At 48.0% G+C, this 19636-nt stretch overlaps 1 protein-coding gene across 2 annotated transcripts in view; it reads right to left on the bottom strand.

Annotated features, from left to right (window-relative positions):
• The window catches only part of LOC138582676 (histidine--tRNA ligase, cytoplasmic-like), a 556920-nt gene that overhangs the window by 66873 nt on the left and 470411 nt on the right, over positions 1–19636 (bottom strand). For both annotated transcript variants that reach the window (XM_069654214.1, XM_069654216.1), the window contains one exon: positions 5770–5882. In XM_069654214.1, coding sequence (XP_069510315.1) covers positions 5823–5882 — 60 coding nt within the window. In that variant the 3' untranslated portion in view covers positions 5770–5822. The remainder of the gene's footprint in view (positions 1–5769; positions 5883–19636) is intronic.

Here is a 19636-nt window from a genome sequence, read left to right as displayed (position 1 = left end):
AACCGTGCCATACTACTAAGTATGTAATATTGGCATAGCTGCTGCATGCAGTACATCGGTAATTCAATGGATACATGTTTGAAACTGTTACACGTACATATGTTGTTATACATATAGAAATATCACAAGAATCAGGATGAGAGATCCTACAAGCAGAAAGTGTGGTTCTGAACATATACATTTATTTCAAGAACACATGTTTAATTTTTAGTTGGTTTATCCAGGTCGTGGATAGACTGGACCCGATTGTCCATTTTCATTCTAGTGCAAGAATGGATCTGTGGCTAGTAAACAGTGCGCTATTTATCTGGGGGGGCTGAGTCGTGATTCAATCGCAGTGTGAGAAAACACTAGACGAGTCCCTCTAACGAGCGTGCCTCGAGATGGCAACTTGGTGCAGGTGTTAAGATACATAGTAACGTTGCTATCTAAACCGACATTTGTGAGGCGTGTCGATCAGGTCAAATGAGCAGTGGCTTCTAAATTCGAAAAAATGCGTGGAGACACATGCATGCTAGGTTTAAAAAACTTACCGCGATCCAAAAATGCGTGCGTCACCGGGAGATCCACAGCAGTAATGGTTGCTGTGACATGGGGTAAAACTAGCATGGCAATAAAGTAGTCCCCGTGTGAAGCGTTGGCCAATGGCACTGGGGTGTGTATGTTCAGACCAATCAAGATGGTCCACATGGCTAAAATGAGACAACACCCAATGGGGAGCGGGCCGCGAAAGGAAAGTAAAAGCGGTCGCCTGGGCGAGTTAGGACTACTCGGAACCCTCAGAATCATGGGAAATGTGGTCTCATTAGTGCGTCTGATGGCATGCGATGAATAGCAAGGTTATGTAATGGTGGTGAACACTATTCGTAACTTGCAGTTGTGTGTTGTGTGATAATAAGACATATACGGCATGTGACCAATTCAGATACTGGTGAAGGACTAATGTAATTACAAAATCAGCGTTTAAAAAAGGAAAAACGGGGCTTATGTGCCCCCACAGTACATTTGTCTGCAGCAATTTCAAAAAACGTTCACAATGCTAGTTTAGCCTAGTACATATAATTGGATAAACAAACTGTTAGACACGCACATTGTCGGTCGTGTGTTACTTAGAAAGCACAATGCATGTGTCCTAGGTTAATACATCATGAAAACATTGACATATTTAGTGTTGACATTTGGCACACGGTATTGCTGGGTGGTGAATACCTGTGAATGCATGTTTAGCTGATATAGCATGACAGGTCTTTCATTAGAAGCGAATTGTAAAGGAACATAGTGACTAAATAGTCAAGGAACATATTACTACCCAATGAGTGGATGAGGTCAGAGAGAGGAGGGGGAGCTCGAGCAGCGGGCTCCTCGGATGTTGTTTGAAAAAGGTAGCAAACAAGGACAATGTTCCACACGTGTGGGTGGAGTTCACTCCCAGAAGTGTTTCCATTCCACAGTGATGTTAAGGCCGTGGCGGACGGAGTCCAGTTTGTCGACCCACTTTTGTTCCAATTTAATGAGGGCCAAATCCATGTTGCCACCACGTTTTGTGGCTGTAGTTGCTGCAACACAGTCCAGGTGCATTGCTTGTGCGTGTGGCCTTTTCTGCTGAAATGTTCAACTAAAGGTTTGTCTTGTACTAGATTCCTGATGCACGATCTATGTTCATTGATCCTCTGTTTGACGGGTCTGATGGTTTTGCCGATGTATATCATGTCGCACAGGCATTTGATGACGTAGATGACATATCTACTTTCGCAGTTGGTATGGTTGTTCATGTTCCATGTGAAATCCTTATGGGTGAAGGTTTTGCTGTTGGTTGTGTAGCGGCAGGTGACCCATCGGCCGCAGCTGTAATGTCCCACGACTGGTGGCAAGTTCCATGATGTTGCTGGAGTCTTTGTGGGTTCCAGAAAGGTATGGCTCAAAGTGTCTCTTAGGTTTTTGTTTTTTCTGAAGGCGAATAGGTTTTTCTTTTGCCAAACTGCCCTTGTTTTTAATCAGGTGCCAGTGTTTCTTGATTGATGTCTTGATGAAGTTACTCACTGGGTTGAAAGTGGTACACAGACGGTCCTGTCTATGAGGTCTTTGTTTCTTGGGGTGAGGCAGATGGATCGGTCTGTGTTCGCCACTCTTTTCTTGGTCATTTTGATTGATTTCTTCGGGTAGCCTCTTTGTCCTAGGCGTGTCTGTAGTTGTTTGACATGTAGTTCGAATTTTTCTTTGTCCGTGCAATTCCTGCGGATACGAAGGAATTGTCCATAGGGGAGATTGTATCTCAACCCTTGCGGATGGTAGCCTGAAAAATGGAGTAGACTGTTTCTGTCAGTGGGTTTCCTGTAAAGTTCAGTTTTCAATAAGTCTCCAGAGCGGTAGATGTGCAGGTCGAGGAAGTTTATGGCTTGAAAATGCCAGTCTATTGAACTTGATGTGGGTATTTTGCAGGTTCAGCCAATGATGAAAGTCTAACAGTAATTCCTTGCTGCCTTGCCAAAACAGGAAGACGTCGTCGATGTAACAACGCCATATTTTTATGTGAGCCCTTATGTGTTGTTGTCCTGTTAGATGTTATCATCCTCATACTGGGCCATGTAGAGGTTTGCCACGTCTGGAGCGAATGTGGCCCCCATGCTGACGCCTTTCATCTTTTGATATAGCTGTTGTCCAAAAAGGAAAAGGTTTTCTCCCATGGCTATGCGGATGCATTCCAAAATGAAATTGGTTGGAGTAGTTGTAACATCTGTCCTTTTCTCAAGGCAGGTTGCCAGTGCTAGTAATCCATCTTGTTGAGGGATAGAGGTGTATAAGGCCTCAACATCCATAGTGACTAGGATGGAGTCAGTGGTCAAATTGGATCTTGATGGTTTCTGTACTATCCTTGATGTAAGATGGCATTTTGACAATGAAAGGTTTCATAAAGTAGTCCGTATATAGTGATATAGGTTCCAGTAGGAAGTCACACACCGAGACAATGGGTCGTCCAGGTGGTTTAGTTGCATGTTTATGTATTTTAGGCAAGATGTAGAAGGCTGATATACGGAGGTGCATTTTGTTGAGAAAAATGTGTTCATCAGGGCAGATCCACCCTTCTTCTTCAGCGTGTTTGGTGAGACTGCTGATTTCCTCTTGTAGGCGTTGCGTGGGGTCTCTGGTTAGTTTTTTGTACGATGTGCTGTCATCTAGAAGACGCTGGCACTGCTTGTTATATTCTTTGGTGTTCATGACCACGATCCCACCGCCTTTGTCGGCTGGTTTTATGGTTATGGTTTTATCCGCATTCAGGTCACTGAGGGATTGTCTTTCTTCTTTGTTCAAATTGTCCTGGTAGAAGTTTTTCTGTTCCGGTCCGCTGGTAATAGTTTTCATGACTATTTTCTCGAAAGTGTCGAACTCACCTGGGATGGTATGGGGGTGGGGGGTGGGGTGAAGTTGGACTTGGGTTTTAAGCCCGTCACATTGTCTGATGATTCGTCAGGTTCTTGGACGATGGTGTTTTCCGAGTTCTGTATTTCAGGTAAGTATACTTCGAAAAAGTATTTTAATCTCAGAGTGCGAAAGAATCTTCTGAGTTCAGCCTCTGTTCTGAATTGGTCTGCTTTCGTTGCCGGAACAAAAGATAACCCTCTTTCGAGGAGAGTCTGTTCTGCTTGATTCAATGTTCTTGATGACAAATAAAAAATGGGGATAGATGTTAAGGCTGATTGGAGTACCATTGGCGTGTCCTCATGTATTGGCCCGTTTGTTGTGGGCGTTTCTTCGGTCTGCCCCGTTGGCCCTCCTCTGAAAAAAAGGGTGTGGAGCTGATGGTCCAGTCATCCCGCTACCGCTCGGTGAACTGGGGGAAGCTTCTGCTAGAAGACCCTGAGCTTCCAGAGAAATTTACGACACGATTGCGTCTGTCGTAGTTTGTTTGTTGTTGCTGCTGTAAATCGCTATAGTAAGTCTCTTTCAGGTATGGGTATGTTTCTTCCTCGGCATAGTTCGTGAGATCCTTCCTGAATTTTTGTACCTTGCGATCTACTGTGTGTTGTTGTAATTTCACTATTTCCTCATCTAGTTTTTCTAGTTTCTTTTTTGCGTCTTGTATGGTTGAATCTTCTGCAAATTTTTTCTCCAGAGCAGCCAGATCTTCTCCTTGTTTCTTGCATACTTCCTGGGCGGTGTCAATTATGAGAATAATCCAATCTCGGCTGCATTTGTTGCCGACCCCACTGAAGTTTATTTTAAATTTGGGGTTGTCCGTGAATACCCGGGGAATGTTTTTGACTTATGGTCCTTCCGGTATTATCCCGGCCTTGAGGTATTCAAGCATGAAGGTTCCATGCATCTATGTACGTATGAGTTTTTTTCTCTTCCGATGTATGATGTCTAGTTCATCTTTATTTGCACCTTGTGCAATTGATCCTATGGCGGATGTCGTGCCCAGTAGTTTGTGAAAGTACTCGTCAGTGTAGGACAAGATGTTTACTTTGTCCATATTGATAAGTATCAGAGAGTAAAGGTCTAGTGTATACTCTCGAGAGTTAAATAGCCCTATAACCACGGGTTGTGCTAAATTAAGTTAATATAATGGCGCCTAGCACTTACCACCGTGTCTACTTTTTTCTACAGTTCTCTACAAGAGATCAACCAGGGTCACGAACACCATCACCCTAGATAGGAGCTTTATGCCATACCCCTTATGGTCCATATCTTTTCTACAGATCAGGGACCTATCCAGGCCCTCATCAAGCCCCCGGAATCCTGACCCAATCTAGACATCAGGAACCCACGGCTCACCAAAGTGCATTTCTGTACCTACAATCCAGCAACTATCCAAGGATTGTCCACATACAGCCCCCTGCTATCTCAGCAGCAGGTAAGCTGTATTCTGATCACCACGGCTCCACTAAGCCATTATTTATTAATTCATAAATTACAAAACTACATCCCGAGATCCTCACAAGCCTTATCTCACCCACAGATAATACGGACAACACCACTACTGGTGCCAATCCTGATGAAGGCCACACCAAGACAGGCTACAATCCAGCCTCCCATGGCCGGCCGAAACACACCTGTGTCGATCCCCCGTGACACAACTGCAAAAACCCTTCTTTGTGTATGTCCTGTAGATATTGTTGTGTACACCCTGTGTTAACTACACCCCGGACCATTTTCTGTCCTGGGTGCACTTTGTTTAAGTTTAGGTCTCTCTGACTGTCATATATGTCTGTGCCCTGGGGTGGAGTTCTTACCTCAACATCATAGAGGTTGATGCTTACCTTGTATTTCCACTGTATATAATTATACCTGTCCGTTGTCATTCGCTTTCGTGCTTATCAAAAGTCGTGTAAATCAACTAAAAATTAAACAGGTGTTCTTGAAATAAATGAATATGTTCAGAATCACACTTTCTGCTTGTAGGATCTCTCATCCTGATTCTTGTGATATTTCTATATGCACCCCCCTGGGTATATCAGGACACCGCCAGGCGCCCTTATATTAACTTATATTGTTATACATACAGTGGTCACAGGATACAGACGCAATCTTCAGGTCTCTCATAGGACTTGGACAGCATCAAATACACATATAGCGCATCATAAATAATTAAAAGGATCCAGAAATAGGTTCAGATAGTTACAGGATCTTAAAATGAAATATGACCTTCTGGGGAAGAAGTTAAGAATAGGTTCCAGGTTGAGCAACGATCCATCAGGAATTGTAGAAAGGACCTGGCAGAGATTTCATGGGAACAATTGGAAAACCAACAGAATGGAAAAAGAAACGCACCTTATTCATACAGAAACATATTCGGTGTGAAGATCATTTGACTTGGCAGTGCACTAGGAGAGGGCTAATCTTTTCTTGATTTCTTCAATAAGATTTCCTCTCGGAATATTGACCTGCAAAAAAGAAAGTATGCAACAGACAATCAGTCACACCATTCTATCTCAACCTGTGCAATCTAATGGATATCTTGTTAAGTGATGAACTAATGACTGCTGTGCATTAAAATTAGGTGGAATATGGAGATGCAGCATGATAGCCTAATAGCTGTCTGCACGTTCTACTGTTGTTCTTAGAACTTTGTAGGTAGTGATGAGATCACCTGGATGTCACCTATCAGGGGTCAGATAATGCCACCCATTACATAACGCAGCACCTGCAGGGGGTCTAAGAGTGATCTGTCAGAGCTCCCCCAGTCTTTCCCTGGGTGATTTTGGAGTACAGAACCAGTCCAAGTTGATAGTAAAATACTGTAGCAATCAGGGGGAAATATACCTTGTGAGAAAGGAGAGTAAGCCCAGGCGTCTGAGCTCATGACTCACACACACACAAACTGACAGACACACACTCCCACAAACGTAAACATCCTGAGGAAATCAGCCCCACAGCCCCTGTTTGACATTCCCAGAATAAGTGGGTGCTTGGATATTATACTTACCATCCAGCTGTTCTTGCACGGAACAGAAGCAAGTCAGCAGAGCATGTCTGCTGTGCAAGCTACCATAAATACAAAACCCGCAGCCAAACTGGAAACATTCAGCCGTCAGGAGACACACATGAAGCGAATGGCCACTCTCCGCATGAAGACACTCATGCAATCACAGAGAACAGGGAAGATGAGCACTGGGTCTCTGCGGAGTCAAGATGGCGCTGCCAGATCTTAACATGGCGGATGTGGGCTCTTATAAGCTTAGACTGTAGGCACAGTCCTATACCTGCTGGTAAACCCGCACAACCCCTACCAACAAGGGAAATAACTGACCATACAATTGTTAAGGAGGTGGAAACATTAGCTATAGAGAGAGAAGAGAGAGAACTATCACGAAGCAGAACCCTCATGGGAAAACGAATCAGATTACTCATGGGCACAATCACTTTCAGCATCTGTATAAAAAGCGTCATAAGGCTCCTAGAGTTAGTAGGTATTAGGACTGCATTTTGATTGATTGATTAATTTATTTAGAAGACAACAACAAAATAACAGTGAGAGCAAAATTACATTATGAAACATTAGACAAAACTGTGCAAAGAGCAATTAACTGAAGGGGGGGAAATGGCGAGTGGGAATAGGAGTCGCGGGGTGTGGGGGTGGATTGGACGAGGGAAAATAGAAGGGATAGAGAGGAGGAGCCGGGGAGGGGGGAGAGAAATGGATGAAGGGAGAAGGGGGGGAGGAGAAGTGGAGAGGGCAGAGGGGGGGAATGTTCAAGGAGGAGAATGGAGGAGGAGGGAATTAAGGGTAGTGTGAAATGAGGTGAAGGTCGTGGTAGAGCAGATTGTGAGAGGGAGTGAGTTCCAGTGCAGAGGTGCAAGGAGTTGGAAGGAGCAGAAACGGGAGGAAGCGCAGGGGGATGGAGGTACAGTGAGAAGGAAATGGTCAGAAGAACGAAGGGAACGGGGGGGGAGTAGAAGGAGAGAAGGGAGGAGAGAAACGGAGGAGCAAGACCATGGAGGGATTTGAAAACAAGGCAGAGAAAGTAAAATTTTATCTGGAATGGAAGCCAGCCCAGGTAAGAGAGCGAGGAAGAGATGGAGTCACGGGAGGCAAGGAGACAAAGTGTGCGAACAGCAGAGTGGTATATGGATTTAAGAGGGGCAAGATGAGATGTGGGAAGTCCAAAGAGTAGAGAAGAGCAGTAGAAGAGGCGGGAAAAGATGAGAGGAAATTAGAAGTTTGGTGGCGTGGAATGTGAGGGAGGGACGGATTTTGCGAATATTGTAGAGGTGAAATCGGCAGGAGCGAGAGGTGAGTGAAATGTGTTGTGAGAAGTTGGAGGAGTCAAAGAGAACGCCTAAATTACGGGCTTGGGGAGAGAATGGGAGATTGGGGGGAGGAGATGGAGGGGGAGGAGATGGAGGGGGAGGAGAATTAGAGGGGAAGAAAAGGACTTCAGTTTTATCGGTATTAATAGAGAGAAAGGAGAGAGAAAGTGGGAGGACATCCAGATCTTGATAGCAGTGAGGCAGGAGGAGAGCTTAAGGTGAAGGTCAGTAGAGAAGGAAGAGAAAGAGAGAAAGAGTTGAGTATCGTCAGCATAGAAATGGTGGGAGATGCCAAAGGAGGAGATAACAGGGGCAATGAGGGAGGTGTAAAGAGAGAAGAGGAAAGGACCAAGTACAGAACCTTGAGGCACGCTGTAAATAAGAGGGAAGGAGGGAGAGGTCTGGCCTCCCCATGATACAGCGAAGGAACGGGAAGAGAGGTAAGAGGATAGCCATTTAAGAACGGGGCCTTTAAACCCGAAGGAAGAAAGAGTGTGGAGCAGAAGTGGATGATCAACAGTGTCGAAAGCTGTAGAGAGATCAAGAAGAATAAGGATAGAGGATTGCTTGGCATGTCGAGCAGAGAGGAGGGAGTTAAGGATAGAGGTGAGAGCAGTTTCTGTGGAATGTTTGGGACGGAAGCCAGATTGGAAGGGAGGAAGGAGAGAGGAAGTAGTGACAAAAGATGAGAGCTGAGAGTAGGCAAGGCGCTCAAGAAGCTTAGAAAGGAAAGGTAGAAGAGAGATAGGTCTGTAGTTAGCAGTGAGAAGTGGATCGGCAGAGGGTTTCTTTAGAATAGGAATAATCGTTGCATGTTTGAAAGCAGAGGAAAAGGTTGATGAGGAAAGGCAGGAGTTGAAGAAAATGGTAAGGTAAGGGATAAGGAGAGGGTAGATCTTGGGGATAAGAGTGGAGGGGAGAGGGTCAGAAGGGGCGGATGTGGGGTGGGCTTTGGATAGAAGGGAGGAGACTTCTGAAAGGGAAACCAGAGAGAAGATGGACATGAAGGAAGAGGGAGGAGAGAGGGGAGGAGGAGAGGGGGAGTCAGAGAAGGAGTTGATTTTTTGTCAAAGGGTGAAGATTTTGGAGGAGAAGAAGTTGGCAAAGTCAGAAGGAGAAAGTGTGGAGTTGGATGAATCAGGAGTAGGAGGAGAGAGAAGACGGGAGAGAGTTTGAAAAATCCGGCTCGGGTGGTAGGCTTGGGACTGGAGAAGGTTAGAGTAGTAGGAGGATTTGGCCGCAGCAAGACAAGAGTTGTATAGTGCATGGTAAGAGAAGTAAGAGGTTTGATTAGAAGGTGAAGGGGTTTTGATCCAGAGTCTTTCCAACCGTCGGAGAAGGCGCTGCATAGAGAGGAGATGGGAAGTAAGCCAGGGTTGAGAATGCTTCCGGGTAGGACGGAAGAGAGAAAGAGGGTGAAGTTGGTCAAGGGCAGAGGAGATAGAGGAGGAAAGGGAGGATAGAGCATCGTCAGCAGAGAGTAAAGCAAAGTCTTGGATAAGATAAATCTTATCCAATATCACCACTATCTTAAAGAGATAGTGGTGATATGTTCACTAAAAATGGAAAGGAGAGTCAGGAGAGGAGAACGTATGTGGGCCAAGCCAAGAAGGCCAAGTAGTAACAGGGAGACAGATAAAGAGGTGACTGTGCCAGGTAAGCCAGCGTTTAAGGTAAGGCAGCTTGAGAAAGCAGGTTAGACTAGGAGGCCTACTGAGAACCTCTGCGTAAAGACTGGAAGGGGCCAATACTTGAGTAAAGAATTGAGAGTAAAGGTGGCTGTAGCCTAATGGCAGTTGCAAAAGCATCCATCAGCCAAAATTACAATGTTTTGCTAACTTTTGTGAATCTACGTGGGGTGGGAGAAAATGATAAGAAGTAGTACAAAGACATAGGGTAGAATACCTACCTGTATCAGAAAAGGAACCCTAGGTCAAGAGGGGTCCAATGCATGGCTGGCCCCTGTACGGTTGCCTCTGTCTACAGTCCAGGACAAGTACAAAGATAAAGAGACAGAACAGGACCGACGACACAAACCAGGAGCTACGACCAAGGTAAGGACATTCATTGTTTAAGAAGTGTGCTGGGCCATTTAAAAACCCTTATGACTGTGACAGACTTGAAAATTCTGCTAGGCGGACGCCCAGAGCACCGAATGTAAAATAAGTATCAGATTCTGGCCTCTTTACAAGTTTGACTGTATTTCGATGGTAAATCTGCCGAAATACCGCCAAACGGAATAACTGTTACTGCCACTTGGTCTCGTGGATTTACAAGTGATGCTAGTATAAGTCCCCATTTCTGTAGTTCATAGGGCGGTAAGGTGGCAGAACCTCTAGCTTTTTGCTGGAGGAAAATCCTCCACCTCACCACCAAACCTGTAGTACGGCTGTGCAGTAATGCGGCGGTAGAAACAAGTTACTTACCTGTAACTGTTGTTCTCCAGCATGGGTCTGGCGTGGATTCACATGCTCATGAATATTCCCTGTCGTCAGGCTGGGAATCCTCTGTAAAGAAAAAAACAGTATCAGTTTCGTTTCTGATCTGTCTTTCTTAGTAGTAACCAATCACTGGTCTCTGGGTCATACTGTCCCCAGCCAATGACTGCCCTCTCCCTAAGCCCCTCTCCTGGCAGCCATCCTCAGATATGGTAGCACGTGAAGTGGCAGTATGACCAAGTGAAGAGCCGCAGAGGGGTAGGAGGGAGGTTTCGTATGTGAATCCATGCCAGACCCATGCTGGAGAACAACAGTTACAGGTAAGTAACTTGTTCCTTCTCCAGCATGGGGTCTGGCATGGATTCACATGCTCATGAATATAAGAATACATAGCAGCACACCCATGCACAACCACGGGAGGTGGCGAAGGCTCAATATTAAGCAACTCTTACCTCCTCACCAGGCCCACCTTCAGGCGAACAGGTTGCGCAGCACTGCTTGGCCGACCCTGGACTCCTCCCTGGAGTCCCGATCGACGCAGTAGAATCTTGTGAAGGTGTGCGTCGACCTCCACGTAGCCGCCCTGCAGATGTCCAGCAGGGGCACATCAGACAAGAACGCCGTAGTAGCAGCGATCGCTCTGGTCGAATGGGCTCTCGGACGGCCGGGCAACGGTCGGTTTGCCAACCGGTGACAGTGCATGATGCAGCTGGACAGCCATCTGGAAATGGAAGCCTTCGAGAGGGCCTTCCCTTGGTTCACAGGTCCAAAGTTCACAAAAAGCTGTGACGTCTTCCGGAAACTCTTTGTGCGTTCCACGTAGAACTTCAGTGTTCTAGCTACATCCAGCGAGTGCAAAGTCCTCTCGGCCGGCGACGAAGGCGACGGGAAGAAAACTGGTAACACCAAGGGCTCGTTGAGGTGGAAGTCCGACGACACCTTGGGCATGAAGGAGGGGTGCGTCCTCAGCACCACCCTCGTCTCGTGGAAAGTCAAGTACGGAGGCTTGCAGGATATGGCCTGGATCTCTCCCACCCGTTGTGCAGAGGTGATGGCCACAAGAAACGCTGTTTCCCACGACAGGAACTTCAACGGTGCCGAGTTACAGAGGCTCAAATGACAGCCCTATGAACCTGGTCAGCACCACGTTGAGCTCCCATGACGGGGCCGGAGCCTTCACTGGCGAGAATGATCGAAACAGTCCTTTCATAAATACCTTAACCAGTCGATGAGACCACACGGATGATCGTCCCATAGTTCTGTTGTATCGGGAAATCGCTGCAAGATGGATCTTGATAGAAGCATGAGCTAGTCCTGCCTTGGCCAGCGACAGCAGGTACGGCAGCACTTGAGGGGCCAAAATTTGCAGAGGGTTAATCCTCTGTGCACGGCACCAGACAGAGAACCTCTTCCACTTGTGTCCGTAGCACTTGAGAGTTGAGGACGCCCTGGCCTTTGCAAGCACCTCCTTGCAGTCCGCCGGGATATTGTATCCTCCAAACTCTAGTGCTGCAGGAGCTAGGCCTGCAAGTTCAGTGACTCCAGGTCGTGATGGTGGATGGCGCATCCTTCTCTGGAGAGAAGATCTGCGTCAATCGACAGTTTTACTGGGGGGGGGGAGGGACGCTGACATGTCCAGAAGGTCCGGGAACCAGATCTGTCTCAGCCACGCCGGTGCGACGAGGATCATCCTGCACCGGGACCTCTTGAGTTGGTTGATTAGTCGGAGCAGCAACGGTAATGGAGGGAACGCATACAGGAACAGGCCGTCCCAGGGGAACGAGAAAGCATCGCCCATGCTCCTCGGCTGGGGAAACCTGCTGGCGAACCTCTGGCACTTGGAGTTCGTCACCGTCGCAAACAGGTCGATCTGGGGTTTGCCTCATCGTTGGAAAAGTCGATCCACTTGATCCTGACGCAGTTCCCACTCGTGGCACGAGCGCAGCTCCCTGCTGAGTGAGTCGGAAATGGTGTTCTTTATTCCTGCCAGATGGAAGGGCACCAGAAACATCCCCTAGGCGACGGCCCAGTGCCACAGATCCTGGGCCTCCTTGGACAGGGCTGGGGATCTGGTGCCTCCCTGCTTCCGGATGTAGAACATCGTGGTGGTGTTGTCGGTGAAGATCCTCACCACCTTGCCCTTGAGGGACGGGAGAAACGACCCGAGGGCCTAGAACACTGCACAGTGTTCCAGGTTGTTGATGTGAAGTGACCTCTCCGCCGAGAGTCAAAGGCCTCTCGTGTGCAGATCTCTGGTGTGCACTCCCCATCCCTCCAGGGAGGCGTCCGTCGTCACCGTCTCCTGATGTGCCGGGGTCTGAAAGTCCTTGCCCGCCGCGAGAAGCACACGGGTGCCCTACCACCGAAACGCTTGGCCGAAAGCCTCGCTGAGCAGGATCCGGTCTTAGAAGCTGCCCGTCGCTTGTATCCAACGGGTGTCGAGGAACTCTTGTAGAGGACGCATCCGTAGCCTGCACAGGCACACCAGGAAGATGCATGAGGACATCATTCCGAGTAGGGACTTGATGGATATCACCCTGGCCACGTCCGTGGCCAGCAGGCGCTGCACCTTGCCCAAGATGGCCTCCATCCTCTCCTCCGACATAGAAGCCAATCACGCCACTGTATCGAGCTTGGCTCCCAGAAACAGTGCGATCTGCGATGGAACCAGGCGGGATTTCGAGTAGTTGATGGAGAATCCCAGATCTGTGAGCAGTTGGATGGTCTTCGCTGTGTGTTCGACGTCGAGTTTTCGTGTCCTTGCAGGGATGAGCCAATCGTCCAGGTAGGGGTAAACGTGGAACCCCCGCAGGCGCAGCTGCGCCGCCACTGGTGCTTGGCACTTGGTAAATACCCTGAGTGCCGACTTCAATCCGAATGGCAGGGCCGTGAATTGGTAGTGCCGCCCTTGGACTACGAATCTGACAAACTTTCGGTGTCCTTTTAGAATGGGGATGTGGAAGTAAGCATCCTCCAAGTCCAGCGACGATAGGAAGTCGCCTTCCTCCAGCTGTCCCAGCACGTGCTGGAAGGTGACCATCCTGAACTTTTGGGCCTTGATGTACTTGTTTAACCGACGCAGGTCCAGGATGGGGCACCAACCGCCCGTCTTCTTTCTGACGAGGAAGTACCTTGAGTATACTCCGGAGCCCTGGAGCCTCTTCGGGACGAGCTCGATGGCACCTTTCTTGAGCATCGCCCTTACTTCTAACAGCAGTTGAGGGACATGATTTTCTTTTCTGGCCACGGGAGGAATGCAGGGGCACTCCTTTAGAAATTCGAGAGTGTGCCCATGGGCCAGTACATCCCGCACCCAACGGTCAGTGGAGATGGACTCCCACACGCTGACAAACTTCGCCAGCTGGCCTCCCACCGGGGTGCTCAGGTGGCGGCCCGACGCTACGGCCGGTTCCGTCCTGCTTGGAGGCAGCCTTGCTGCCTTGGCCTCCTTGGCGACGAGATCTTTCTGACTTGCCGCGTTCTCTGTAAGTCTCCTGCGACGAGGAGCGGGCCGCTTGGCAGTACGCCGAGGAGCCGCAGCCGGATCCCTTGGAGGCACCCTGTCTGCCTCCGACATTCCAAAAGGGGGGCCGTCGCTGCTGCAAAACTCCCAAGGCCCGAGCCGTCTCTGTGTCGGTCTTGATGGCCTGAAGTGACTCATCCACTGTTTTTCCAAACAGGTTGTTCCCGTCGCAGGGCATGCCAAAACTCTGGTTTGCACGTCCTGGCGGAAATCTGTTGCCTTGAGCCATCCCCGCCGTCGAAGGCAAACACCGTTGCCCAAATGGCAGAATCTGGTGTCAGAGATGTCCGTGGCCACCGTTATGGCGTGGTTCGACGCCACCTCACCTTCCTGCAGGATCTCCAGGGCCTCCGACCTCTTGTCATCTGGTAGGAAGTCCACAGGGGAGCAATCTTGTACCACAGCTCCCTGTCGTAGCGGGCCACAATCGCTAGGGCGTTGGCCGCCTGAATTGTCGTTGCGGCAGACGAGATGACTCGTCGTCCCATGGCGCCCAGCTGCTTTTCCTCGCCGTCAGGTGGGGAGGTCGAAGTTGAGGCCGTCGCCCCCACCGCTTTCTTCTTGGCCGCCGCTGAGACGACCGAATCCGGGGTCGGCTGTGCCCTAAAGCACAAGGGGGCGGAATCGGGGACCCGGTACTTCTTCTCGTACCGATCCCTCTTGGCAGGCGTCGTGGACGGGTTCTTCAGGAGAGCAAGTCCCTCCTCCCAGATATCGTCAATCAAAGGCACCGCGAGGACATCTTCCTCTTGGCCTCGCGCCGCTGAAAGAGGAAGCCTTCCTTCTTCTGTTCTTCGGGGCAGAGCTGGAAAAGCTTGGATAACCAGGCAATCATGGCGTGGAAGGAGCCAATTTCGTCGGGCGGGGAGGCCCGAGGGAGTGGTGACGGAAGGCCCATCCCGTCATCATCCGTCCCCGTCGTGGCCGTATCTGTTCCCGTGTCATCCCTAGGATCAGGGGAAGGAGATAAAGGCTGAGCGGGCCGCAAGGGCTGGAAAGGCAGGGGGGATGAACTCTCCTCTGCTTGTTTGGAGGGCTTCCCGATGGGTCCGGTTTTGCTGTGTCGTCCGTTGGGGTTAGGGGCAACCTCATCCTTATCTCCGTGCATAAGGTTTGGATTGCCATCAAAATGGCCACCGAGTTGTCCTGAGGCTCGGGCACTGGATGCGACGGGTGCAATGGTTGCTACTCCTCCACGGGAGCCTCGTCGGCGGCACTGTCACTCTCTTCGTCCACCTCCTCGGGGTTCCCCCCGTGGGACCGGACATCCTCAAACTTCTTGTTGAGGCCCTTCACGACTTCAACCAGCTCCTCCTCAGAGGCTGTATCCGTGTCCGTAACGGCCACCGCCCCCCCACTCTCTTTTTCCACCGGGTCTTCACTGGGGTCTTATCGATGGGCTGAAAAGAGGATTCCCTCCGTGGCAGCAGGGAAACTCTGGTCCCCAAGGTCGCCTCCACTGGGGTAGCCTCAACAGGCTTCGCCAGGGCCGCCGCGACTCCCTCGATAGAGGCCTTAACCGGGTGAATCAAGGCCTTCACCACCTTGGGCGCGCTTGAGGCCTTCACCTTAGGGGAGGGGTCACCGCCTCGCTCCGCCTCGGCTGATCCCTTCAAGATAGACCGGGGCCTCTCCAGAAGCTTAGCCGGGTTCTCAGATTTTCTCTTCCCCGAGCAAGAGCATTGGCTCGTGGTTGATGCCGTTGGTGAAAGTGCACCCTGCCTGGAAGCCGAGGAACCCGACCCTTCGGTGCTCCCGGTGCCCACGGACTCGCAGTGCTTTGCCTTATGCTGGGCCCCCATCACCGGGGCGCCCTCACAGGACATAGAAGAACTCTCAGACTTCTTCTTCTTCTCACCTGCTCGGCCCTCCTCCAGCTAGCTGGCGAGGCGGATCCGACGATCCCTCATAGTCCGTTCCGTCAAGTTCTAGCAAAACGCATAGTCCTTTTCCACATGCATTTTGTAGTAGAGGCAGTAGAGACATCTCGAATGCTCATCCTCCTTGAAAACATTCTGTAATCCGCATCCAGGGCAGTTCCTGAACAGCTTGGATCCGGGTATCGAGCTTCCCTTGTCCTGGGCTATGTCCACGAGGTAGGCCTCAGATCTTCTGGAATCCTCCAAGAAGCGTAACTCGACAAAACTTCACCCTTGAGGGGCGTAGAAAATTCCAAAACGGGTCCCTGTTGATCGGAAGTAGAAACGGTGGAGCTTGAGGCTCGATTTACTGAAAAAAATGAGATTAAACTCCTTGAAAAAATGCAAAACGCAGTAAAAGCTCGAGAGCTATAGCACGATGACTCCCAATACTTGAACGTGCGGTAAAAATCTCAGGATGGCTGCCAGGGGAGGGGATTAGGGAGAGGGCTGTCATTGGCTGGGGGTAGTATCGCCCAGAGACCAGCGATTGGTTACTACTAAGAAAGACAGATCAGAAACGAAACTGATACTGATATTTTCTTTACCGAGGATTCCCAGCCCGACGACGGGGAATATTCATGAGCATGTGAATCCATGCCAGACCCCATGCTGGAGAAATGGAATTACTGCCATATTACTGCCATTTTTCCTGCACCTGCATACTTGCAATGAGGCCCTAAGTCATTCAACTCATACTTACACACTAACTTTCTTTTATCCCCCAACCACTGTTTTTCTTACATTCGTTTCCTTTTTAGTTGAATTATTCACCTGTAGACATTCCTCCTAACTGTGATCAAAAGCTTAGGAGAAAACTTAGGAGGACTGTACTCAAGCCTGGAAAACTACTGGCGAGAAGAGGACCTCATCTACGGGACTGTCCAAACCCATCTGTACCCACAGTACTCACAAGAAACTGCATTAGCTATGAGATACACACTTAGTGACTTTGAGGAATCCTGTGAAATTCCGTTTTTGTGTGGATACCAAAAGACGGCAATGACTAGCCCCAACATTTTTGTGTTAAACCCTTCCTTCTAAACCTCAGAATAAGACTGCATAGGTTACAAACATTGTTGTTACAGTGCTCAGTACACCTCAGTGAAGCCTCTTTATTTCTCCAAAGTCCATGAACACTCCAGTGATGTTTCCCCATCAAAGTGATATATCAATTTACTGTACCATTCTGTACCTCCCTACAATAAAGACAATACTCTGCCTTCCACAGTCTATGTAGGAAAGCTTTTCTTTTTTCACCTTTATCTCCATATATTCCTATGGGCCTCCCAGTCTTTTTGCTTTTTTTTTAACCCTGTCCTGACTTTTGGAGGTCAGTAAAGCTTTCTGCTTCATTCCAGCAATGGAATGTTTCCTGTTGTCACACAGAGAGGTCAACATCCAAAAAGTCTTTGCTTTAGAATTACTTCACATCATTCTTTACAATAATTACTTCAGGTATAACAGAAAATATTATCTCCAAACCTCTGGCACTTCAATGGGGTCCTCAGTGGCCCCATCCTATGCTAATATTTTTATGTACCACTATGAGAAAACATATGTACTGGACAACCCAACCTGGAAAAATAAACTACAAATTTGGTTAAGATATATCAACGATATATTTGGTATTTGGAAAGGCACGGAAGCAGAGCTGCTCGAATTTTGGAACTACCTGAACACCTGTAACCCGAGAATTGGGTTTACGATAGAAGTTGGCAAACCCTCTGTAAACTTCCTGGACGTCACAGTGGAATACACTGGCAGAAACCTCAAAACAAAGTTCTTTCGAAAACCCACGGATGTGAATAGTTGCCTACATCTTGCGAGCCATCACCCAAAACACCTTAAAGACAACCTACCCTACAGCCAGCTGTTACGAGTCAAAAGGATCACTTCAGAGACCAATACATTACAGGATGAATATAACACCATGAGAAGAAGATTCCTAGATAGAGGATTTCCTCCAGAGACCATCAGCAAAGCTATAACACGGACTGAAACACAGGACAGACATGCTCTCTTACAAGGGCATCAGAAGAATTATTCACAAAAACTGGGAATTAATCAAATCTGGTGACACTTTACCACATCTATTTCCAGATCCACCTCTGATGGCCTATAAGCGAGGAAAGAACTTTAGAGACCAACTAATAAGAGCAGAAAGAATCAAACCAACATCACAGAGGACACTAAGCAGACCAAAAGGTGGCACCTTTGCCTGCTTACATTGTCACCACTGCAACAACTTGATTAAAGGCGATCATATACGCAATCCGCAAACAGGCAAAAAGATTTTTCTAAAAAACTTTGCGACATGTGATACAAAAAATGTTATCTACGCAATACGTTGCCCTTGCGGTAAATATTATGTTGGGAAGACTAACAGAAGGGCCAAAGACAGATGGACGGAACACAAATCATGCATCAGGACAAAAAACATCAATTCACCTGTCTTCAGACATTTTCGAGACATGAGACATAGGGCCTCATTACATGGTAGGCGGTGGACCAAGGTGCTATTAGCACCTTGGTCCATGCCGGTAAAATACCGGCACCACCTTGGTGGAAAGGGGAATTACCGCCCTATTCCAAGGTTGGCGGGGCGGTAATTCCCCCTTCCACCATTGCCCTTCCCCATTCCCATTTTTGCCCCATAAGGCATAATGGGAATGGGGAAGGTGCTAATTACGGTACCGCAAATTTGCGGTGCCGTAATTAGCACCAAGGTCCCTTAGCGGGTTGGTTTTTAACACCTTCTAAAAGCAGGCGTTAAAGTACCAACCCGCTAAGGGACCTCGTAGTAAGGCGGTAAGGGTTAACGGTCACCGGTACCATTACCGGTGACCGTTAACCCTTACCGCCTACCGTGTAATGAGGCCCATAATCTTTCCCAAATGAGACTAGTAATACTGGAAATCATACGCCTATTCAGCCGGGGAGGCAATTTACCAAAACTGCTGGCGCAAAGGGAAGTTGATGCAATGACCCTTCTAGGTCTAAATGAAGAATATTATTTAGGGCCATTTTTGTAGCCACACATGCAAAAATGTTTGTGAGGACACTAAATGCCGATTTTACCCCATCTTTTTTACTACTATGTTCTTGTGATTCTGATGAAAAGGTTTTTACTTGAGTCTATAGAACTCACACATTGTTGTTTTAAACACCTATTGAAGTTTACACAAGATTGTACACCCATTTGGGGCAGACGATTATGGAAAATGACTACTCTATCATGCAATCTCTTTATTTCCACCATAATGTGGGCTTAATACCATGACTCTATCTAAAGCAGAAATACCTTTAAATCTCTACATCTACTACTTAGTCTTTACAGATTCACTTCCACCTATATTTGTCATAACATATTAGTCCTCCCTTGATAGGCAGGATACCCACCGCTTTCTATCTTTTCACCATGTTCTGTTAATAGGTCTTATTTCCGCTTCAGCATTAACCACTTCTTCGTGGTTTACATAACAACCAGTTATTTCCTTTGTTCAGTACCCCGTTATTCATCATTAAGACTGGTTACCTTCAATAGTGTTCTGTCCTTTATAATTCTACATTCCATAACTTACACTTCAACATGTCTACCCTCTTGGTTAACAAACAGAACACATGTTAAGCTCTTGTCATTATTGACATTTCGTACGCTCCATGAGTTACGTCACCATTGTGAACGTCACTCGTGTGCACGCACTCACTATCCAGCTTAAGACTCTGCCACTATCACAGATAATTGTTTTTATTTTTTTAAACAATTTTTATTTTTTATTTTAACAAACCACACACCAAACATTGCAGCACTTTCGGACGGTCATAGTCCGCATCAAAACATCACTTTATACAATATCATCCCTCATCTCCCTCCCTCCCCACAAACTTGAGTCGTCTCCTCCATGCCATCTGCCTGAGATCTTTCGGGTTTCTCAGTATTTATCAACTCATATGAGTCTTCCGTTTCAAGATTGACCTGGTGGGGGTTTGTCATTATGGTCACC

This window comes from Ambystoma mexicanum, chromosome 3q (assembly GCF_040938575.1).
Source record: "Ambystoma mexicanum isolate Mex_15411 chromosome 3q, UKY_AmexF1_1, whole genome shotgun sequence".
Taxonomy (NCBI): Eukaryota; Metazoa; Chordata; class Amphibia; order Caudata; family Ambystomatidae; genus Ambystoma; species Ambystoma mexicanum.
Note: the sequence above shows the minus strand (reverse complement) of the source record. Positions and strands in the feature narration are given on the sequence as shown.